Source organism: Acinonyx jubatus, chromosome A2 (assembly GCF_027475565.1).
Source record: "Acinonyx jubatus isolate Ajub_Pintada_27869175 chromosome A2, VMU_Ajub_asm_v1.0, whole genome shotgun sequence".
Classification (NCBI taxonomy): domain Eukaryota; kingdom Metazoa; phylum Chordata; class Mammalia; order Carnivora; family Felidae; genus Acinonyx; species Acinonyx jubatus.
The window spans coordinates 6,124,083-6,147,409 of record NC_069383.1 but is presented as its reverse complement, the minus strand read 5'-3'; the positions used below and the strand labels follow the sequence as shown (position 1 = coordinate 6,147,409).

General features: G+C 58.7%; 2 protein-coding genes across 11 annotated transcripts; both read left to right on the top strand.

Annotated features, from left to right (window-relative positions):
* The first annotated feature begins 113 nt into the window (after positions 1 to 113).
* ABCB8 (ATP binding cassette subfamily B member 8) lies at positions 114 to 16,146 on the top strand. Of its 5 annotated transcripts, none has more exons than XR_008296551.1 (17): positions 114 to 310; positions 4,224 to 4,536; positions 4,905 to 5,060; positions 5,138 to 5,232; positions 5,366 to 5,471; positions 6,255 to 6,416; positions 6,516 to 6,601; positions 6,717 to 6,814; positions 7,084 to 7,189; positions 10,198 to 10,327; positions 10,430 to 10,566; positions 10,729 to 10,823; positions 11,001 to 11,134; positions 11,918 to 12,065; positions 13,425 to 13,675; positions 14,307 to 15,474; positions 15,601 to 16,146. XR_008296551.1 is itself a non-coding variant. In XM_053217868.1 (17 exons), exons 1-16 carry the CDS (start codon positions 216 to 218, stop codon positions 14,430 to 14,432), a joined length of 2,238 nt encoding a protein of 745 aa, XP_053073843.1. In that variant the 5' UTR covers positions 114 to 215; the 3' UTR covers positions 14,433 to 14,447; positions 15,030 to 16,146. The 5 variants fall into 5 exon arrangements, 4 of the variants coding, with proteins under 4 accessions (XP_053073843.1, XP_026907098.1, XP_053073842.1 ...); XM_053217868.1 differs by having other exon boundaries at positions 14,307 to 14,447; positions 15,030 to 16,146; XM_027051297.2 differs by having other exon boundaries at positions 10,198 to 10,231; positions 14,307 to 16,146.
* A 1,168-nt stretch (positions 16,147 to 17,314) lies between these two features.
* On the top strand, positions 17,315 to 22,344 carry ASIC3 (acid sensing ion channel subunit 3). 6 transcript variants are annotated; one of them, XM_027051195.2, is made up of 11 exons: positions 17,315 to 19,037; positions 19,778 to 19,928; positions 20,149 to 20,276; positions 20,433 to 20,634; positions 20,728 to 20,784; positions 20,886 to 21,033; positions 21,336 to 21,427; positions 21,560 to 21,639; positions 21,737 to 21,808; positions 21,980 to 22,038; positions 22,171 to 22,344. In XM_027051195.2, the coding sequence occupies exons 1-11, from the start codon at positions 18,504 to 18,506 to the stop codon at positions 22,247 to 22,249; spliced, it is 1,602 nt and encodes a 533-aa protein (XP_026906996.2). In that variant the 5' UTR covers positions 17,315 to 18,503; the 3' UTR covers positions 22,250 to 22,344. The 6 variants fall into 6 exon arrangements, 5 of the variants coding, with proteins under 5 accessions (XP_026906996.2, XP_026906998.2, XP_053073837.1 ...); XM_027051197.2 differs by having other exon boundaries at positions 22,148 to 22,301; XM_053217862.1 differs by having other exon boundaries at positions 17,315 to 17,813; positions 18,443 to 19,037; positions 20,433 to 20,784; positions 21,336 to 21,639.
* The last annotated feature ends 983 nt before the right edge of the window (positions 22,345 to 23,327 follow it).

The window sequence follows — 23,327 nt, the reverse complement described above, 5'->3', positions numbered from 1 at the left end:
CGGATAGTCGGCTCTGTCCAATCACACTTCCGGAAGGAGAAGGCCCGAAAAGGCTTTCTTCAATCACAGCTTGCGACGAGATTGATGCGTCTTTCCGCCAATCGTCGCCGAGGCGCGAGGGGGTTGTCGGGATGGGGGCCGGCGCCAACATGGAGCCTTCAATGGGATGAGGGTGAAGCTGCCGTTGCCGGCTGCTCCTGTGTTCACGTCCCATCATGTTGGTGCACTTATTTCGGGTCGGAATTCGGGGTGGCCCTGTCCCAGGCAGGCTGATACTACCCCTCCGCTTCCAGACATTCGCGGCCGTCAGGTAAAAAGTGACAAACCTACTGGGAGCGCGGGCCGTTGACCGGCTGGCGGGGCGTGGGGCCTGCCGGGACATGGAGTCCCGGGCTCGCGCGAGGCCTGCTGGAAGTTGTAGGCCGGCCCGGGGGGGTAGAATGTCACTCCCCAGGGATTGGCTTCAGTTATTTATAGCGACTACCTAGGTGCCAGCAGGAGACTCGCCCCGTCTGTATCCGCCTGTGGGCTGCGCGGAGTGAACGCTCTAGGTCGGTGACCACATCGGGTCCGTGCTTCCCACCAGAGGGCGCCAGGTGTCGAGCCTGGGTGCTGTTCCTGCCCCCTCCCTGTCCTCTTTCTTGGAATTGGTCTGGCAATTTGGACAAAAACTGTTAGTGTCCAGAGACATTTAGTGTTGGTGTTGCTACCAAGATTCAATATGAGCTGAACAGAAATTGTTCCTAGATCTGGATGTTTTCAGCAGAGATTAAAAAAAAAAAATCTAGAAACACGTACATGTGTGTTTTTGTGTGTTTACACACGTTGGTCCTGAGAGAGAGAGGCAGGTAGGAAACCAACGTGGACCCTGAAACTGCGACTCCAGTGTAACTGCTTTTGAGAAGGGACAGATTCCTTTCTGATCCTGGAGTGAATAACCTGTGGGCCAGGAAGGCAGCAGATTGGCAGCGGTGAGCTGATAGGGACTTGTGTCATTTTGAAAGCCCATCTGATTGAAAGAGGAGAAGAGCTGGGCCAAGCTGGAGCTAGAAGTACCGTTGCTGGGAAGTAATTTGCCAGTTCTTGGCAGTGACCAAGCCTTGCTTAGAGTCTTAGTTTGGAGGAGATGAGAGAAGCTGGAAAGTAACCATGGTAAATTATTAAAATGCTTGAAACACTCCTTAGGAAGAGAGTAAGGGTGTTGATATCATTTAAACCAGAGAGAAACCCGGAGAGAAACCTCAGATAATATGCAAGTATTTGTGTGCCCACGAGTGCAATGTCTTTCAAATGTGCAAGTCACAACACAGTAGATCAGAAAATGAACGTAGTGCATAGGATCATGTAAAAGTGAATGTAATAGAGAGTGCCTAGTGAGCATGTGACTCTTGATCTCAGGGTCTGAGTTCAAGCCCCACGTTGAGTGTGGAGCCTACTTTTTAAAACAAGTGAATAGAATAGAATACCCGCTTTAACATTAGGGAGAGTATTGTTTTGTGAAGCATTTCAATTTTGTGTGACCTGTGTTTATTGTACTGGGTGGCAATTTACAACATACTTCTTACTGTAGGCCTCAGTAAGTCTACAACTTGCAAACAATGCAGTAACAGGACAGGTCAGATTTTTCCCTTCTGCATTTCTTTTTTTTTTTTTTTTTTTAATGTTTTTATTCATTTTTGAGACAGAGACAGAGCATGAATGGGGGAGGGTCAGAGAGAGAGGGAGACACAGAATCTGAAGCAGGCTCCAGGCTCTGAGCTGTCAGCACAGAGCCCGACGCGGGGCTCGAACTCACAGACCGTGAGATCATGGCCTGAGCCAAAGTCAGACGCTTAACCGACTGAGCCACCCAGGCTCCCCTCCCTTCTGCATTTCTAACAAGGGCATGCACTCAACAAACATAACCCTAACCGTTTGCTGAATATCTGTTATGTACAAGAACTCTGCTAAGTGCTGGGGGTGAATGTGGATAAGATAGAGCTTCCTGCCCTCGAGGAATATAAAGTCTCATGGGGAAATTGGACAATTACACTGGGCAGAAGGAAGATGAGCTTCTCTAAAATTTAGGGTAGACATAAAGTACACAGTGGAAAATGAGACATAAAAGCCAGGCACGTGGAATGGGGTGGAAGGAGGCATAACAGAGAGGACCCGGGCCTCCTTGAAACAAGGGAAAAATTAGGTGGAGTCTGCAGTTGGGAGCATCTGAGAACACAAAAGACCATCCGAATAAAGAAAAACCTCATTCTATTTATTCCTTTTTTTTTTTTTAATGTTTAGTTATTTTGAGAGAGCGAGTGAATGCGTGCAAGCAGGGGAGGGGCAGAGAGAGGAGAGAAAATCCCAGTGCAGAGCTCAATGTCATGAACTGTGAGATTATGCATGACTTGAACTGTAATTACGAGTGGAATGCTTAACCCACTGAGCCACCCAAGTGACCCTTTTTGTGTTGTTGGGTTTTTTTTGTAATGTTTATTTATTTATTTTGAGAGAGAGAGATCGTACGAGGGGCAGAGAGAGAATCCCAAGCAGGTTCCACGCTGTCAGCGCGGAGCCTGATGCAGGGCTTGATCTCACGAACCATGAGATCATGACCTGAGCCAAAATCAAAGGCCAGACGCTTAACTGACTGAGCCACCTAGGCGTCCCCGTATTCGTTTTTAAAAGCCTCTCCCCATCGAGAACCTCATTTGAATCTTTGAACATCCCACCATTTACTCTTGGCCAAATAACTTCTGCTTGTAACAGGGTCCCCGTAGCCAGGCTTGCCCTTCTCCAGCCTTCTCCCCTCTGCTGTGATCTTTAAGATGCAGATTTGATTATGTCATACCTCAGCCTAAAAGCCACGAATGGTCCTCATTGCCCTCTAAAGTCCAGCTGTCCTATAAAAACTTCGATGCCTGTCCTGCCCATGTCTCCTCTCCCTTGTATTTCAGGTTCCAGCTCTTCCTTCTTTCGTACCTGCACATGTCCCAAACACGCTCCCTGCTGCCTACAGCTCTCCCCCACTTTATCCCCACCACCTTCACTTAGCCAGCTCCTTCCCATTCTCCCTCGGGTCTGGTCAGGAAGGCCTCTCCTGATGCCCTCACACAGGGAATTCGTGGTCTGTGCTCTGAGCACCTGCCGTTCCCCTTTTCACACTCAGCAAGCTTTGTCATTAGCTGTTAGTCCTTCCCACCATGAGGGTAGTTACATGGTCTGTTCTGTTTACCTCTTGTTCCCCATGCCTCACAGCAGAGTGTGGGCACGCAGTAGGCTCTCTACCCGACATCACCACGTATCGATGCAGAAACCGCAGACCAGAGAAGGTGATTTGGGCCGGTCTGAGATGACGAGATACATTATTTGGATTGTTAATTTCTTTTTTCTCCTTCAGTTGATAGAGAGGGAGTGTGTCACCATTTTTCTCCATACGCTGCCACATAAGCACTCGGGGCCTGGGAGGAGTCTGGGTGTTGGGGTGCAATGAACAGTGACCAGGGGTCAGAAGACACGGGGCCGGTCCAGGCCCTGCCACACCCAGCCTTGGGCACAGCACACGTGGCAGACTAGAACAAGCCTGGATTCTGGAGTCACACAGCAGGGTTCCCCTCTTGTCCAGGTTCTGCTGCTTGGGGACAAATTATTCCAGCTCTCTCAGTCCCCGTGACATTCTCTTCCATCAAGTGAGAATAAGGGCGTCTCCCTCCCAGAGAAGGGAGGATCAAACACAGCCGGACCATTGACTGGCAACATGGAGGCCACGTGGGCCAGGCATCGCCACTGGAAGCCAGCCCAGTGCCGGGTGTGGCCAGGGGGCACTCTCCTCTTGCCTCTCTGAACCAGATTCACTTAGGACCTCTGCTTCCTCAGCTGTAAAAGGAGTGCCCGCAGACTAGCTGCCGTCCAAAGTGATGTCCTATGATCAGAAAGAACGTGGGTTGGAGATGGCCCCTGACCAGAGGGGTCCCTGGAGGCTGAGGGGGCCCAGCTGTCTGATGGCACGGCGAGAGCACCTTTCCGACTTGGTTACCGACTATTGTCTTGCTCCTCAGCGACTTGGCCTCAATGTGTTTCTCTTAGAAACTGAGGTGCTAAAGAACAGCCCTGGGAGGGGTCGCGTAGGACCCTATGGAGGAAGAAATGCTGTCCAGAGGCCTCAGCCCAGAGCCGGCCTGATTGATTGCTCCCTTGAAGTTCACTCGGGGCCGTGAGCCATCGATGCCATTGTCTCCCTACAGGTGCTCTGATGGCCGCCACAGCTCCTACCTCCTCAGGGCTGTGGCCCAGCTGCGCTCCCAGCTCCGGGCTCACCTCCTTCGAGCGCCTCCAGCTCCCAGCCAAAGACCCTCTGCCTGGCGCTGGGTTGGGGGCATCCTTGTGGGCCCCGTGCTGTTGAGTAAGTGCCCCCGCCTCTGCCTTGTGGCGCTGTGTGAAGCAGAAGAGGCCCCTCCTGCCTGCTCCAGACCTTGTGTCGGGGATTCCCGCTTTAACTGGAAGCTCTTCTGGCAGTTTCTGCGCCCCCACCTGCTGGTCCTGGCGGCAGCCATCGTGGTGAGATGCCCCTCCCCTTTCGCCCACACCAGGGACAGGGAAGGACCCAGCCAGGGGTTTGCAGAAGCGCCAGCCTGAGCTGCACAGGGGCAGCTTGTCTGCCTCACCAAGTCTCAGGATAGACCTCAGGAAGCAGCAAGGGTTGGCTGCCTTAGGGACTGGAAGCCAAGGGATGCCAGGCGATCCCGCACAGGGCAGCTGGCTGTGCAGGGTACAGGAATCCCCAGGCTCTGGCAGCCTGGGCTGGAACTCGAAAAAGCACACAGTTAGCCAAACATGAACAGCTGCAGGAGAGGGAGGGCCAAGGTCAGGGCCAGGGATGGGGAAGAATATGGCCCCCTCTAAATGTCTGCCCCCCCCTCCCCAAGCTGGCACTAGGTGCAGCCCTGGTGAATGTGCAGATCCCCCTGCTCCTGGGCCAGCTGGTGGAGATTGTGGCCAAGTACACAAGGGACCATGTGGGCAGCTTCCTGACTGAGTCCCGGAATCTCAGCACCTACCTGCTCATCCTCTATGGCATTCAGGTACAACAGGAGGGAGGGCCTGGGGGCACCGAAAGGAGCCTCCTGGGCGCCCCTGAGTGCCCCGACCTCTCTCCCAGGGCCTGCTGACCTTCGGGTACCTGGTATTGCTGTCCCGCATCGGCGAGCGCATGGCCGTGGACATGCGGAGGGCCCTCTTCAGCAACCTGCTTCGGTACTGCCAGTGCAGGGTGCGGGCAGGGGGAACTGCTAGCCCCAGAGGTCTGGACAAATGTAGGGGCAGGGTCTTGTCCTAAACTAATGTCTCCTCTTCTCCCCAACCTACTGTACCCTTGACCTACCACCAGACAAGATATTGCTTTCTTCGATGCTAAAAAGACCGGGCAGCTGGTGAGCCGACTGACAGCTGATGTGCAAGAGTTTAAATCATCTTTCAAACTCGTCATCTCCCAGGTCTGTTCCCCAGGCCCCCCTGTGTGTATACACACACACACACACACACACACACACACCCCAGTGTAGACACATCAGGCCAGCCCCACCCGCCTTGCTGTTGGGCTCTGAACCTAGGCTCGCACCAAGTGAGAAGCCTGCTGTCTGGTGAGGGTGTGGATGAGGGAGTGGGGAAGTTCACGGAAGGGAGGTACTGTGGTATCGTCCAAGGTCAGGACAGGCTGTTTCGCTCCTGTTCTGAAATTCTACCTCCCCGGAAAACCTTCCCAAGGACTCAGACAAGAGCCTTTCTTGGACCGGCTTGCCAAGAGCAAAATCACCCTGGCCTGCCTTACCCCCAGAATGCCTGGCATGCTGACAAGTGTTAACGAGAACGAGTAAAGGCTTTTTACTGCATTACTGATGTCCTGTTCTCATCCACCCACATGGTCACTGTGGCTGCTGGGTCATGCCTCACACTGGCCCATAGCAGTCCCTGGGTGACGTTCCTGCTCGATTCTTTTTTTTTCAGTTCCTAAAGCAAAAGGCAAAGCAAATTGGGATTTGTCTGGGGGAAGGAGGCTGTGGTCCATAGACATTCTCACCCAGGCCTTTCGTGCCTGCTAGGAGAGAAAGGGTTATGCTTTATGACTGGGTGGACTGCCAGTTGGCCTTCCAGGGTCAGACTCATGGCCTTGGCCTTGGGAAGCGGCCTTGGCCGCTGTAGCCAGTGGACCCTTGGTGAAGTCCCCGTGTCGTGGTGCTGATGCCAAACAGCCTTCCTGCGTCCCTTCTCTCCCCCAGGGACTGCGAAGCTGCACCCAGGTGGCTGGCTGCCTGGTGTCCCTGTCTATGCTGTCCCCCCGCCTCACGCTGCTGCTGATGGTGGCCACACCCATTCTTATGGGAGTTGGCACCCTAATGGGCTCAGCTCTCCGAAAGTTGTCTCGCCAGTGTCAGGAGCAGGTACCAGCATTCCTGCCATCCTTGCTTTCCCCGTTTCTGTCTGCCCCGCCATTCCTCCCCGTCCCCAAGCCAGCCGCCTACTTCCTGGACTCCTTGCAGATTGCAAGGGCGACAGGCGTAGCAGATGAGGCCCTGGGCAACGTTCGGACCGTGCGGGCCTTCGCCATGGAGCATCGGGAAGAGGAGTGAGTCCCAGACGGAGAGGAGCATGAAGCAGGGAGGACTCCCTGAATGCACCCCAGCAGCACTGCACCCCAGCCCGGCTGCTTCCTGACAGCCGGGCTTGGCCTCTCTCCCCAGATGCTACGGAGCAGAGCTGGAGAGGTCCCGCTGTAAGGCAGAGGAGCTGGGCAGGGGCATCGCCTTGTTCCAGGGGCTCTCCAACATTGCCTTCAACTGTGAGTGAGCAAGTCCCCACCCGGGGTGTGGGCGCGCCCCGTCATGGCTGGGGATGAGCGTGGAGCAGTGAAGGGCAGGTCCCCGCCACGCAGGGGAGGGGTGGCTCTCTGCCTGCTTGATGTCCTTCAGGAGTGCCAGGTGCGTGAGCTCCACCACCACACATGCACACGTGCGCGCACACACACACACACACTCGTTTCCACACGAAACAGGTAGACGCTATTCCAGGCAGACGCCTTCCTGACCGTCTGTCCCTTTCCACACGCAGGCATGGTCTTAGGCACTCTGTTTATTGGGGGCTCCCTCGTGGCTGGACAGGAGCTGACAGGGGGAGACCTCATGTCCTTCCTGGTGGCCTCCCAGACGGTGCAGAGGTGAGTGTGAGGCTGTCCCCATCCTGCAGGAGCCCTGCTGAGTGGAGGGACGGGGTGGTGGCCCGCCCCGGGGGCTGGCTGGGGAGAGTGCCCCCGTGCCATCCATGAGCACCCTGTGACCTGATTCACCGTCCGTACGCTCAGGAATGCAGCTGACATCTTCGGCCGCCTAAACGGCTCCGAAATTTCCGAGACAGCTTCTTAAAAAATTGGTCATTGTAGCAAAACACACGTAATGTCAAATTTACCATCTTAACCGTTTGTAAGCATAGAGTTTGTGCATCCGTTACCACCATCCGTCTCCCGCCCTTCGTGCTGCAGCACTGAAACCGGCTGTTAAATGCTGAGCCCCCACAACCCCTTCCCTCAGCCCCTGACAACCTCCACGTCTGTGATTTGCCCACTTTGGGTGCCTCACATAAGTGAGATTGCACAGCGTTTGTCCTTTCGTGACGGGCCTATCTCACTCAGCATAATATCTTCCAGGTTTGTCCATAGCGTAGCCTGTGTCAATTTCCTTCCTTTTTAAGGCCGAGTGAGATTCCACGTACGGATAGACCGTCTTTGACATGCTCTTTACGAGCTCACCTGCCATCCTCTCTGACCTTCCCAGGGCTGAGCGGCTCAGCCTCTCCCCTGCCCTTCCCAGCCTGGAGCTCACTGTGTTCGTTGTTCTGCGATCTACCTGCCCCACTGGGCCTGTCTGCCCGGACCTCTCGGCTCCCTTTGCTCAAAACCCCCAAGGCCTCCCCTTTCCTTTCTCTTCTGAGCTAAACACTAGCAGTTCCTGCTGCAGTTTCTCATCATCTCCCCCCCATCACCACATACGTGAGAGCACGTGAAGCATAAGTAGATGTCGTGATGAATAACAGAGGAGCAAATATGCTGTAATAAATCATTGAAGAGCAGAGACCCGAATTACTGTCAAGCACGTCAAGAGAACAGACTCTCACCCCAAACTCCCCTCCGTGCCCCTCCCCCATTGCTTCCAACACTCGTGGCCAGGCTCTGCATTGTGTCTTACTGCCTGTTTCTTACAGCGCCCCTCGTCATCAGCCTTGTTATTGTCCCAGGTAGACTGGAGCCAGTCTGAAGATGGGTTGGTAGAAAGGACTCCCATCCTTGGCCCCATTTGTGTCTGGTGCTCCCGTATGTGGGCCCATTCACACCTTCTCTGAAGTTCAGACCCTGGGTGGCCTCATCCCTCCTCCAGCCTGGGAACTGTTCCCTGGTAGCCTGGGGACCGAGAGGACTGTTGCAGAGGTGGGACTTGGCACAGACCCCAGGCTAGGCCCTGGCCTCGTGCTCTGGTCCTGAGGAGCCCGACAAACCCGCCTGGTTCCATGCACACAGTCACCATATGGCCCTCCACAGGCGGTGATGGGAAGGTCTCCCTTTCCCTACACCTCCCGAGTCTGGCCCTCCTCCATCAGGCTCCCCTTCGTCTGGGCCCCCACTTCCCTTTGTGGCCTGAGTTCCGACCCTTTCCTTTCCTCCCCACAGCATGGGCTAGCCAGTTAGCAGAGCTTTCTTACAAACAGAAAAGCCTAGGAAGTTCATCTATGCTGTCTCTCTCTCTGGCTGCTACACAGAGCTGCTCCCACAGCCACGGGCCTTAGGACTATCCTTTGTGGGGGGCCCTCCCCACGTGGAGATCCTTCACCACCCACCTTGGAGGAATTCGATCTATTTAGGAGGCTGATGTATTTCCTCCTGGGGTCCAGCAGGGCAAGGGAGGGGAGGGAGGCAGCCTCAACCTTTAGACCCCATCCTAGGTGTTCTTTTTGTGGCACTGGGTCTCTGGAGGAGACGGAGAGGTACCCAGACAGACCACAGTCAGGGCCAGGCCGCCTGGTCTACATCCAGGTCTGGCCTCACCGGGAATGGGCCGCCCGCCCGCCAGGGCTCTCAGGGCTGCCTCCTGAGCTGTCTCTGAGAGCAAGGTCATCGCGCACCAACGAGTCATGTGCATCTGCTTTTTGGTTGCTGCCGGGCACCTCTGCCAGGCCCTAATGGCCTCCAGATCTCTTGTGGAGGATGTTCTCCCTTGTCGTCCACAGATAACTCACTGTCCTGGCTCTTCCTTGCTCAATGCCTCTCCACTCACTCCGGCAAATGCCAGTAACTCTCTGAGCCTGCCAGAACCATTTCCTTGCAGGCCCCTCCCCTCCTCACCCCTGGCGCTGGAGGAAGTGACTTTCCCGTTCAAGGCGCTCAGTCTTTTCCACTTCAAGGACCCACATGCACACTCACAGACACGCGCACTGTCGCGGACTGGCCAGCCCGGTCAGGGGCCGGTGACTGAGAACCATGACTCTCCACCTTCCAGCAGCCGACAGCCTTGCACGGCAGAGGAGGTGACCCCCCTGGACAGAGACACACTCGCACCATGCCTTACACAGGGCAAGCTCGCGCTAGCGTCTCTATGGAACTTTGTTTTGGGGCCCATCCCCCACCCCTCACATGCTCCAGGGTCTTCGAGTTCCTTCTTTTTCTGAAAGGATTAACATCCATTTTCCACCTTAATTAGCCCTTGCTCCCCCAGGAGTCCAGCGCACTAGAGCTGACCTTGCCCCATGGGCCTCGTGGCCCCGACCTGTTCACGGTGCTGGCGCTCTCCCTTGTGTTGTTGATGCAGGCAGGCAGCGCAGAGCCCAGCTCCCCTGAGCCCCGTGCCTGCTTCTCGCGCCCATCTCCCCGGAGCCCCCAGGCCTGAGGTGGCAGACAGTTGTCAGCTTCATCTGGCCAAGGAGAGAACAAGGAGATAATGTGGTTCCAAGGAGAAGCGACCTGCCAGTGAACTATCTGGTGTTGCTGGATCCCAGGGCTCCTGCTGTCCCAGATTTCAGGAACATCCTCTGTGTTTGCCTTCAGGCTGCCTGTTTCCTAGCCTCACGCGCCACGTCCTCTCTGCCCCCATGCAGCTGAGACCCATACCCTTCCCTCTGGCACCAGCCTTCTCTGGGACTCCTGTCCCCACTCTTTGAATCTTTCTCTCCTCCTCACAGGTCCATGGCCAACCTCTCTGTCCTGTTCGGCCAGGTGAGTGGCAGTCGGGGCGGGCCCCGTGGTGTGGACATCGGATCTGGGCTGGAGTCCTGTCAGCAACCAGCATCACCTGTGTGCTGCAGGAACCAGGTGTCAGGTGGAGGGGGTGTCAGGAGATGGGGCTGCACTGCCAGCCTTGCCCTCAGACCCCACCCCTCCCTCACCTCGGACTTTAATTAACCCCCTCCCCAGGTGGTGCGGGGGCTCAGTGCGGGTGCCCGGGTGTTTGAGTACATGACTCTGAGCCCGTGCATTCCGCTGGCTGGGGGCTGCTGCATCCCCAGAGAGCACCTGCGCGGGGCCGTCACGTTCCACAACGTCTGCTTCAGGTCAGCAGCATCAGCGGGTGGGCACAGGGGCGTGAGGCCCTGTGGGTCCGTGTCTCCCTCTAAACGAGCCCCGCCTCGGGGTACAGTGAGACTCGAGCAGGGACCAGGGCAGAAAGGGGCCAGGACCTGGTCTAACTAAGGATCTCCGTTGGCTCCTTCCAGTTACCCCTGCCGCCCTGGCTTCCAGGTGCTCGAAGACTTCAGCCTCACGCTGCCCCCTGGCAAGATCGTGGCCCTCGTGGGCCAGTCCGGCGGAGGTGAGAGGAACCCCCTGCCCTCCCACCCTAGGACCTTCCTTCCTACAGTAACCACTCAGCGTGGGGTGGGAGGAGGGGCCCCTTCACCTGTCACCGGGGGTCCCTCTTTCCTGGCAGAGCCTCCAGAAACCATGCCACCTCCCTGACCGCCCCGTGCCCCCAACCCCACTTCCCCAGGAAAGACCACGGTGGCTTCCCTGCTCGAGCGCTTCTACGACCCCACGGCCGGCGTAGTGACCCTGGATGGGCGGGACCTGCGAACCCTCGATCCCTCCTGGCTCCGAGGCCAGGTCATCGGCTTCATCAGCCAGGTGGGAAGCGTGTCTCCGACTTGCAGACGCCGTCTGTCTTTTCTCACGGTCCTTACTGCACCTGGGCCTTTCCCCTTCTTCCTCCCTCCCGCCCACTTCACCCCTGCTCTCTTTGTGGGGCGGGAGTAGGGGGCTGAGGCCATCCTGACTGGCTCCCCAGCGGTCATGGGATCTGGGGCTTGCCCTCCCCAGCCTGCCGCAGCTCTGCCCTTGCCTCCCCAGGGCAGGAACTCTGCTCCTCCCTTACTGCCATCCAACCAGGTGCAGTGGGACCCTATTTTAGGACCCCTGGGTCCTCTGACAAACATGTGGTGTTCAGAAGGTCTAGAGACCCCCGCCCCTGACTAAGCAAGCCCCCGTGGCCCCACCCTGAAGCCCTTGGCCCCACTTCTTTCCTTCTGTGTGAGGCGGTGCCCCCCAGCGAGGGTCCACCCTCCTCCCGTGATTGGATAAAGAGGGCACCCTCACCAACCCACCACTGCAGAGAAAGCCTGAATGAACACCCCCTTCTTCCCCATCTCTCCCAAGAGAAGAGGCTTTGCCAGGCCAGCTGGCCCAGCCACCTCCCCATCCCACTCCTGAGGGACCCTGTGCCCTGCAGGGAGCTCGGCCTCTCCCCACTTTGACGGATCTCTCTTTTCTTATTGGACTTGTAACTTTGAATTGCCCCTACCTGCCTTGCAAGAGGCCAGTTCCGGTGTGGCCAAAATCGCCTTTTTGCCCCCCTCCGGGGTTTGGGGCAAAGTCAGAATGTCCCATGTGGACCCACCCCGCCACCCGCAGGAGCCAGTCCTGTTCGGAACGACGATCATGGAGAACATCCGTTTTGGGAAGCTGGGTGCCTCGGATGAAGAGGTTTACGCAGCTGCCCGGGAGGCCAATGCCCACGAGTTCATCACCAGCTTCCCCGAGGGCTACAACACCATAGTCGGTGAGTCCCGGGGACAGTGTTCTGCTTGGATCTGCCAGGCCTGCGTGAACATGCCACAGGGACACAGGCCTGGCATCAGGGAAGGCTAGGTCCGTGGCCGAGGGGGGCAGACACAGGTCTGTGGTTCAACCACATGCAGGCTGCAGAGACGGGGATGCCTCAGAAAGTGTAGGCGCAGGACCCGGCCAGGGACACTTGCAAGGGGTCTGTGGTGTCAGGGACCTTCAGAGCTTCCCAGCGGCCTCCACGTCCTAAGACAGGACCAGAAGCACTGGACTGCTAATCTTCTTGTAATTCCTTGTGCTTCAGGCTCCTGTTTCATTCCTGCCCTTTTGTTCCTTAATTTAAAAGCGTTTCCGTCTAGTTACCCACAGGGATTGATGTGACTGAACAGGTCTCCCTTCTGACCTACCCAGAGAAGGGCTTTCGTGGTTCTGGGACGTTGCAGTGTTGCGGCCTCACACTAGAATATTCACATCGAGGCTCGCGGCTTTGTGCATTCACAAAGGTGTCTTTTTTTCAACCTCTGGGGCCATGTTTATCACCCCCAGTCCTTGGCTGTGTTGCAGAATGTTCTGGCACGTCTCAAGGTGTAGGCATATCTGGGGTTCTTGGCGCATCTTGAAACTTAGGCCTCAGTCTGGCTGAGCTTCAGGGGTGGTACCACCCCTGTCTATAGCCATCATCCACGCTCTATTACTGATCCAGCCCATTCTGGTCACCACCCAGAGTCCACACTCCCCCAACTGGAGGTGCTGTGCCCACACCTCTCAAGAGGCACCTTCCTTGTACCTCTGACCCCAGCACACTAGCAGGCTCATCTGGGGCTTTAGTGTGCCCTTGCTGACCTCTGACTACCGTCCCCATGGTGCTGTTTTTCACTCCCAGTCTGCCCCCTCTGCTGTTTTCCTGTGAGCATGGTAGACCCCAAGTGGGATCTTCCCAGAATGCCCCATGGCAAGCCGTCACTACACTCCCGGGCCCACATCTGGGTCGTGGACGTCCCCAGGGTGGCGGAGACCCAGCAGGCCAGGAGAAGGCAGCTGGAGCCACAGGCCCAGGCATGGCTCTGAGACCCCACCCCGGTGTGGGAGGGGCATTGGGTGTCTCCAGGGTGCACTGAATCCCGAGTGTGTGCCCTTCCTGCTGTCTGGTGTGAGTGCACGTGTGCGTTTGCACAGGGTTATGGGATCAGGATGCTGACCCATCCGAGGCAGGCGAATGTGCATGGTGCAAGGTGGTGAGCCTGAGGGACCAGATGGAAAGTTCCAGACGGCCCAGGTGCCCCTTTGTAGGGCCGCCCCCAAGTGCAGAGCTGAAGATCGCTTCAAGGCCCTGCCCTGTCCCCTTCCTCCCCAGGTGAGCGGGGTGCAACCCTGTCTGGTGGCCAGAAGCAGCGCCTAGCCATTGCCCGTGCCCTCATCAAGCAACCCACGGTGCTGATCCTGGACGAGGCAACCAGCGCACTAGACTCAGAGTCCGAGCGGGTCGTGCAGGAGGCCCTGGACCGCGCCAGCACTGGCCGCACGGTGTTGGTCATCGCACACCGGCTCAGCACCGTGCGTGGGGCCCACCACATCGTCGTCATGGCCCACGGCCAAGTCTGTGAGGTCAGCTGGGGGCCAGGCAGTGGGTTGGGACAGTTTCAGCCGTGGACGCAGTGGAAAGAGTGGCTCAGCTGTGAGGGTCTGGCCTGGCCCTGGGAGCCTGGGGCGTATTCTGGAAGCAACACCCTGTGTGGATTCAGGAATTCCTGCCCTGGCCTCCCAGGGCCCGTTTCTTCCACTGTCCCGTGGGGTAGTAGAACTACCTCATGACTCCCAGAACCGAAGGGAAGGGACTCAGAGAAGTGTGGAGCGCCAGGGAGAAGGGGCCTAGGGGCTGAGGTACAGCAGAGGCAGCACCAGGGACCCTGGAAAGGGGCTGGCCGGGAGCTGTTCTCCACAGGCTGGTCTGCAGCAAGGCCGGGAGGCTGCATGAGGCCCGGCCCCCAGCTCCCAACTGCTCACTCAAGTGAAAGCTGGAGTCTCTGGGTTCCATAAGGGAGATGCTCTTCCAAAACCCAGCTAAGCAGGGAGATGGCACTAGCGAGTTCAGACGTGCCAGTGCTCTGGGGTCATAGTGTCTCCAGGAGGGACAATGGCTGAGAGGACAGTGAGCTCGATGGCTGATAAGAAGCCAGCCCTCCTAGGGCTGTGAACTGTGTTGGGGTGACCATCTGCCCCTCCTTCCTCTCTCCAGGTGGGAACCCATGAAGAGCTCCTAAAGAAGGGTGGGCTCTATGCGGAGCTCATCCGGAGACAGGCCCTGGATGTCCCAGCTCCCGAGATGCCCAGAGGCCCCAGGAACCGCCACCCCAAGTCCTGAGAGCAGCTGTTTAAGGTCTGGTTGCTGCCGAACATCGGCACCCAGGACTGGGGCTCGGCTCAGGGGAGCTCCCAGGGACCAAACACCCAGGAAGACCAGTGCGCTGGGGTGTGGGCTGCTGCTCCCCTGCTCACAGTGCAACCTGGGACTCTCGCTGAGCTGGAGGCGGGGAGGTCGGGACCACTCCCTCCACCCCCCGCCCCCGTTTCCCCCTCCTGCCTACCTCCCTCCTGCCAGAGCCATGAGTCATTAGGCTGCACAGAGGAGGCAGAGTCCCCAGGCCCCTATTCTGTTCCCTCCCTCTGCCCAGATCCTCCCAACCCCTCTCAGGAACCCTGCTAAGTATCCCCCTACCTGATAGCCTAAAGGCTTCCGGCCCCACCTCTGTACAAATCAGGAGTTCACACTGGGGTTCCCCATACCCGTGCCAGGACCTCACCGTCCTAGCTTGACTCCCCTCTGTCCTCCGTCCCCACTGCCTCTCTGAGCCCTGGGGGAAGCAACCCGCCCCTTGGGCCAGCCCCTCGAACCCACAGTCCCCATCCTGAGAACAGCTTCCCCTCCTCCCTGCTCCGTGAATAATGGTCCTTTTTCTAGGTTTCATCCCCCCCTCCCACTCCCGTCCAGCGGAACAAGTGCCCCACATGCCTCCAGCCCGTGGGAAGGGGGAGAAGGGGCAGGGCATGCCATGGTCTGTTCCTCAAGGAGCTTCCGGCTCACCAAGCCATCGCAGCCCTGCCCTGGCCCCGTGCACCTCGTCTCCGTCACCCTGTGAGATTGTGGACAGCCCCCTTACACGAGGACACCCAACCCTGAAGGAGACTAAGGAGGAACCGACACACCCCAGGCTCCAGCCACAAGGGTTGTATGGTGCTGGCGGTCACCAAACCTCTAGGGAGAAGTTGATACTTTGCCCCCAGGCTGACAAAACACAAAATCAGTTGGACAGGCAGTGCCCTGTGTCAGGGGCGGCAGCCGTACGTAGGACCAGCAGAGCCCGCTGTAGCCGGAGGCCAGCCTGGAAGAAGCAGCAGCGGCTCAGGTGTGAGTGCAGGAGGCCCCGCAGCCTCTTCTGGGTGTGGCTTAGGAGCAGATGCTCCTCTGGGACAAAGCACCTGAAATGTCCCCAGGCCACAGCCACCCAGGTTTGATACCTGCTTCCTTACAGATCAGAGGTCACTGCCGGGGCGGCCACAGCCCAGGGGGGCAGCGCGTGGGCTGGCTCTGGGTTGCTTTGCCGCTAAACGCCCACCCAGGAGGCACAGCCCAGAGCCAGCCTCCGCTCCCAGCCAGGTCCACGGCGGCCTGCCAGACCCCTCCCAGGGAGAGAGAGCAGACAAGCTCCTGCTCCCCCAGCTCCAGCCCCCCCAGAGACCCCTCCTGATGCCAGACTCCGGTCTCTCCGGACCTCTTCAGGGCGGCCTCCAAATCCCAGCTCCCCTACCCCCCAACCCAGGGAAGTAGTGAGGTCTGTGGTAGGCCTTGAGCCGGAAGGTTGTGCGGTCAGCCTCACGCTCGCCACGTGGCCTCAGCCTCAACCTTGGCCTCGGCGACTATTCAACGTGGGTCATAAGCCTGGCGGTACCTCATCCTGAGAGTTTGTTATAAGAGTTGAAATGGGATGATCTGTGGTAAAGTACTTAAAACTCCCAGTGCCACAGCCTCGGGAGCTGGTCACGTGTACAATAAACTGTTGTTCACTCCCTGCTTCCAAGATCCGTGTATCATGTGCCGCACACCTGCCATGGGCGTGAGGATGTCCCCGCCCCCGTGAAAGTCTTGTCAGAAGGACAGACAGGTGGACAGGTGACGACAGCACAGCGTGATCATGGTCCGTTGGCGCACTGTGTTTCTTCCACTCATGGCCAGGAGCCCGCCAGTGTGAGCCCGGCGGCCTCAAGTGAAATAAGCTTCAGTAAATAAATTAGTGGAGGTAAACCTGTGTTCTCCCAGGCCTACCGTACAGCGTCTCCCCATTCCCGGTACACAGGCAGGTGAAAATTTACTTCACCAAATGCGGGGCTGGACACCAGGCCCTGGCCATCCTCCTTGGGGGGTGTCTGGGCTGACCCCACCCCTACCCCCCCCCAGCCCTCAGCCACCAGGCTCTCCTGCTGTCCTTTGTCCCCATGCCTTGGATCAGCACGACACATTTGGCCCACTGCAGGCCAGTAGGTACCAGCCTTTCGGACCGCCGCTCTACTTCCTGGAGGTGTCTGTCTGCTCCAGCTGCTGGGAGTCCTGCCCTGGCCGCCCCATCGTCTCCTCTGGATCATCGGCAGCATCTTCAGTCAAATGTACCAGCTCTGCCCTCTCAAGGCTGGCATTGCCATGCCATGCTGGGCACTGTGGCCCGGGGCACCCCGGCTGGGTCAGGGGCACTGTATCTCTTCCTTTAGAAAAGCCCCCCTGCAGGGGCACCCAGCTGGCTCCGTGGGTAGAACATGTGACTTTTGATCTCAGCGTCATGAGTTCAAGCCCCATGTTAGGCACGGAGCCTACTTTAAAAAAAAAAAAGAAGAGGGGCACCTGGGTGTTTCAATCAGTTAAGCATCCAAATTCGGCTCAGGTCATGATCTCATGGTTTGTGAGTTCGAGCCCTGCATCGGGCTCTGTGCTGACCGCTCAGAGCCTGGAGCCTGCTCCGGTTTCTGTGACTCCCCCTCTCTGTGTGTCTCCCCTCCCCTGCTCACCCTTTCTCCCTCTCTCTCAGAAATAAACATTTAAAAATTAAAAAACAAAAACCCCGCCCACTCCTGCAAAACAGGCACACTGCCCACCATGATACAGGTGTGCAAAATGGTAGAATTCCCACAGTGGGGAGTTTTGTGATATCTACCAAATTATCCAATATTATTGGATAATTATCCAATTATCCTCTTGACCCAGCAGTTCTATTTCTGGGAATTTACAACCATGCAATGGTATTGAAAGCACCATTGTTTACAATGGAAGACTGGAAACCCATTGTTCATCAATGGGAGTGTGAGTAGATAAAACTTGGCCCGCCCACATAGTGGAATAGAATGCATCCATTTAATCCATTTAAAAAATGGGGAAGCTTTCCAGGTACGAGGTAATTCCAGTCTCCAGAATGTTTTTAAGTGAAAAAAAAAAGTGAAATTCTAGGGCACCCGTGTTCCCCCGGAGAGTGCCGCAGTCACTGTGGCAGAGGCCAGCCTCTCAGGAGGCCTCAGCGTGGGGAGGTGGGAGGAGGACACTCAGACAGACCACTCTGGGACTTGAGACCTGCAGAGACTCTGGCCACGCAGCGTAGGCTGCTGGGGGCTCGAATCTGCCGACGCCAAACTTCCCAACACTTTCCAGCCTGGTCAAGAGCCAACTCCTCTCTTTTTGAAGGAGCAAATTATCCCAAGTGAGGTTAGTGGGAAGGGAGGAGAGACAAAAGGAGGGAGGGACCGGGCCGAGGGTCAGCAACTGACCCTCCACCCAACCGCAAGGGCCGCAGCTGGGAACCTAGAGGGCCATTAAGGCACCCCCAGCCCCGACATCTCTCCAGACTCCCTTCAAGCCCTACCCAGGATTGCTGTGGTTTTCCGCTGGCGCCTCTGGCCTCCACAGCCACGCCCCTCCCCCCCAACACGCTGCACTAATGGCTCAGCCTGGGGCCCCAGGGACCTTCCCTGCCCTCCCCCCCAGACTGCTCTGCGGGCCCCCTTGCCCCCTCACTGCTGAAACCCAATCCTCTGCGGCAGCCCTGGCTCCGCAGAGCAGCCTCCAGCAGAGCGGCCCCTGCCTCCCAAGTCGGCTGCGCCCTACCTGGCCTCTCCTGCCGAGCCCCCGGCCCTGCGCTGAGCCTAGTGGAGCCCCGGCTGGTTCCTTCGAGACAGCCGAGCCGAACCTGCCTGACCAGTGCCTTCCCGCTTCTTGGTTTGGGCCCCTCTCCCCACTCTCTCCTCCCCTCTCCTTCCCTGCAGTGACCCCTGCCCGGCCCCCCAAATCCTCAGTCCCTCCCAGTCCTCGGACTGACCCTCTTTCCTCTCTCCAAGTCCCTGCAGCCTGATCGCCAATCCCCAGCCCTCTCAGTGTCCCCCACCCTGGACCTCAGCCATGAAGCCCCATCCTGGGCCAGAGGAGGCCCGGCGGCTAGCTTCGGACATCCGCGTGTTCGCCAGCAGCTGCACGATGCATGGGCTGGGCCACGTCTTCGGCCCTGGGGGCCTGACGCCTCGCCGAGGGCTCTGGGCCGCAGCCGTGCTCCTGTCGCTGGCCGCCTTCCTCTACCAGGTGGCTGAGAGGGTGCGCTACTATGGGGAGTTCCACCATGAGACAGCCCTGGACGAGCGCGAAAGCCACCGGCTCACCTTCCCCGCCATCACCCTGTGCAACATCAACCCACTGCGCCGCTCGCGCCTCACGCCCAACGACCTGCACTGGGCCGGGCCCGCGCTGCTGGGCGTGGAGCCCGCTGAGCATGCCGCCTTCCTGCGCGCCCTGGGCCGGCCCCCCGCGCCCCCCGGCTTCATGCCCAGTCCCACCTTCGACATGGCTCGACTGTACGCCAGGGCCGGACACGCCCTGGAGGAAATGCTGCTGGATTGCCGCTACAGAGGCTGGCCGTGCGGTCCCGAGAACTTCACCGTGGTGAGCTGGCTGCCGGCCCGGCCTACCAGGGACCCGGCCAGTCCCTGCCCAGGACCTGCAATTCCTCCAGCCCTGCTGGCCCAGGCTCCTCCTAAGCTAGGGGACCTTCACACCTGTGCCGGGGATCCTTTCCTTCCCAGCCGGGCGACAGGCTCCACACCCCACCAGTGCCTTTCTGTCCAGCCCAGGAGACGGCCCTCCTTGGGGACCCCTGCCTGCCATTCAGCTGGACTGCAATGTACAAGGTCATGCCTTCCAGCACAGGGCACTCACTGGGGCTGGCTCTGGGCCCGAGCTCTGGTCTGTGGAGCCCCTGCCCCTGGGGCCTGGGGGGAATCTAGTGGGGCCTTTCTAGAGCAGAACGCTCTCCTGCCTGGGGGAGTGGGCTTGTCTTCCCTCTGCCTCTCCAACATTCTGCCAGTCCTGGAGGAGGGCAACTGAGACCCACTTCCTTTCTTGCCATTCTCTGAAGACACACTTGTCCTACAGGCTGTGCCCTGGGCTGGGGGGCTGGGGGGCTGAGGAAGGGGGAGGAGGGGCTGCGGTAATGGGAGCCCACAAGGGTCCAACTAGCTGTGCTGGTAAGTGGGAGGGGCCGGGGGCACTGAGATGTGGGTTCCATGTTCAAAGAGACCACATAGAGGATGGGGAGGGGAGAGGTCTCATGTTTGCCTGGGGGAAAGAGCTGGCCGGGCTCCTTGTCCCCTGGTGAGGTCTGTCCCCCGTCTGCTCACCCACAGATCTTCACCCGGATGGGTCAGTGCTACACCTTTAATTCTGGCGCGGATGGGGCAGAACTGCTCACCACTCCCAAGGGCGGCATGGGCAACGGGCTGGAAATCATGCTGGATGTGCAGCAGGATGAGTATCTGCCCGTGTGGAGGGACATGGGTATGGGGGCACCCGTGTCAGGCTGGAGGGGTGGCAGAGATGGTGTACAAAAGGCTCTGGGAAGGAGAGGAGGCTCTAGGAAGGGCCCCAGAGGAGTACATCCTCTCCTGTGAAGGGGGAGGAGGGTGGGCAGGGTTGGCCAGTCACAGTCCTGGGGCAAGCCGTCTGCAGCAGGGGGGCTCCTGGGACACAGGCGTCAGGGTCCCCCTTTCCCCTGCAGAGGAGACCCCGTTCGAGGTGGGGGTCCGAGTGCAGATCCACAGCCAGGAGGAGCCGCCCACCATCGACCAGCTGGGCTTCGGGGCAGCCCCCGGCTACCAGACCTTCGTGTCCTGCCAGCAACAGCGAGTATCCTCACGGGTTTTTCCAACCCCCTCCTTCAGCCACAACATCTCAGACCATCCCAGGGGCCTCCAGCCCTCGGCATGCCATCTCAGTGACCACTCACACTGCACCTGGCCGCCCCACTTCTCCTCGAAGCCTCCTTAACCCGACCAACTACAGCTGAGCTTCCTGCCACCACCCTGGGGTGACTGCAGCTCCGCACCTCTGGACCCCGACTTTGAGCCGGAACCTTCTGGTCCCCTAGGTCCTCCCAGCCCCAGCCCAGGCCCCCAAGCCCCCTATAGTCTGATGGGGTGTCGCCTGGCCTGTGAGGCCCGCTATGTGGCTCGAAAGTGTGGCTGCCGAATGATGCATATGCCAGGTAAGGAGCTGGTGGGGGCGGAGGCGGGGGTCCAGGTACGGCGAAGGGGCCTGGGAGCTGCTCCTGAAGCGGTCTCCTCCCCCACCACGCCAGGCGGGGCGCCAGTGTGCAGCCCCCAGCAATACAAGGACTGCGCGGACCCGGCGCTGGGTAAGGGGCAGACCTCCCCCGCGTCCCCACCCCCGCTCGGCTCCGGCTCCCGGACTCGCCGGCCGGGTGGCCCTGACTCAGGTGACTGTGGTGGCCCTTAGACGCCATGCTGCGGAAGGACGCGTGCACCTGCCCCAACCCCTGCGCCAGCACGCGCTACGCCAAGGAGCTCTCCATGGTGCGGATCCCGAGCCGCGCCGCCGCCCGCTACCTGGCCCGGAAACACAACCGCAGCGAGGCCTACATCGTGTGAGTTGGGCCATCCGGGACCAGACGGGGCAGGGTGGGGGGAAGGGCGGGGGCACCCTCCCGCGGGCGAGCCTTCGTGCGCACACCCGGGTGCAAGCCCAGCTTGTACATCATCGCGGGGCTCCTGGGACTCTGGCCAAGCTGTTTAACCTTTGTGATAGCATCTCTTCTGCAAACGGGGCCGTGACACCCGTCCCGGGGCTCTTAAGAGGAGTCACAGACGGGAGATCGCGCACCTCTCTCCTGCCAGCAGCTGTCACCTGGGGGTGTCCAGCTAGCTTTCTTGGCCTCTTTTCCTCCAGAGAGAACGTGCTCGTGCTGGACATCTTCTTTGAGGCCCTCAACTATGAGACCGTGGAGCAGAAAAAGGCCTATGAAGTGTCAGAACTGCTCGGTGTGTGTGTGTGTGTGTGTGTGTGTGTGTGTGTGTGTGCGCGTGCACGCGCGTATCCAGGTCATCCAGAAGTCTGGGGAGGTGTGGGCTTGGCAGGTGGCTGTGAGCTGATGGGTAACCTGGTCTCCACAGGCGACATTGGGGGCCAGATGGGGCTGTTCATCGGGGCCAGCCTGCTCACCATCCTTGAGATCCTGGACTACCTCTGTGAGGTGGGCCTGAGCCCCAGCTGGGGGAGGGGGAAGGAATCAGTGCATAAGATCCAGGAGAAGGTGTGCAATGGCCACTTCCCCCACTGCTTGCCCCCAGGTGTTCCAAGACAGGGTCCTGGGATACTTCTGGAACCGGAAGCACTCCCAAAGGCACTCTAGCACCAATCTGGTAACAAACCCTTCTTCCTTCTTTGCCATCTCCAATGTCTTCCCCTGAAGCCTAGAACACCATCCCTACCCAGCTGAGGAAAGAATGGTGGGGGAGGAGCGTGCAGGGACTTTGGCTGGTCCTGGGAGGGAGGACTCCTCCCCACCTCTGACCCTCTCCCTCCTCCCACAGCTTCAGGAAGGGCTGGGCAGCCATGGAACCCAAGTTCCCCACCTCAGCCTGGGCCCCAGGTAACAAGAAATGGCTCCCTATTTCAAGGGAGGAGGGGCAGGTCCAGTCTAGGGGGTGACACTGAGGTTCAGGAGGGGAGGGCAGTGGGAACAAGGCCTCCTGTCCCAGTGCAGTGGTCTGGGTCTCACCAGGCCCCCCACCCCTCCCTGTGCCGTCACCAAGACTCTGTCTGCCTCCCACCGCACCTGCTACCTCGTCACACGGCTCTAGACCTGGCATCTGTGTCTTCCGGGCTGCACCTTGACATCTTGGACGGGCCCAGCCTGCACATGTCTCTGCCCTCTTCACCCCAAATAAAGTTCTAGTGCATCAGCCTCAGCTGTTTCTCTCACAGCCAGACTACTAGTCAGGCTAAGGTCAAAGAAGACCTCCGCCCACCAACCTCCAGTGGATGGCGTCTGAGATGCAGGTGGGTCCCAGTCAACCACCACAAATCTCTCTGGGCGAAAAGACTAGTGAGAGGGCATCCTCCCATTGCACCTCAGCATGAAGGAGTTTATCGAAATGACATCTCAGAGAGAAAGGAGTCCAAAGCCAAGTATCAAGGCAAAGAGGACTCAGCGGGAGGACAGTTATGTTCGGGGCACACAAGGGAATAGATGAAGAAGGCTCTGACCCAGAGCCTGGCAAGAAGTGGGGGGCAGGGAGAGGACAGAGGGTGTGTAGCCACTTCCAAGAACACAAGCTGCTGTCCGCCTTAGATCATGACTCTTTTCTCATGTTTGGGACCAAGCACCAGCACACCACCTGTCTCCATGGGAACTGCTCTGCATCTCCAACTTTCCCAAAGAGCAGAAGGTCCCAGCTTGAGATGGTGGAGGGAGGCCTTCCCTTCCCACTCCTGCCAGTAAGAAGACATCCTGGCCCTAGCTACAGCCCCATCCTTGCTCTTTCTCTGTACCTCAAATATTGGAAAACTGACAAGGGAGCAGGGGAAGGGATGTTCCTCGTCTAACCGCATCTTTGGATCCCTGCTGTCCCAGCCTATCAGCCTGGGTATGGGGGGTGGGGATGAAGGGAAAGATGGGGAGGTACACGTGGGGTATGGAGAGCCGTGAAGAAAGGCCCCGCCCTTTTTCTCCCCATTCTGGCGCAGGCCCATCCTTACTGTGACACTGGCTGCCGCATAAGCACATGTGCGGGGGTGGTACTGCCCCGAGCCCAGCCGTCAGGGGTGGGGGGCGCTGCCCCCAGCCCCCAAGTGTCAGGCCACTCAGAGTAGTGGAGCAAAGGCTGGACCACTGGGCTGGGTCTGAGCCAGAAGCAAGGCCGGAGAGGGCGGTAAAAC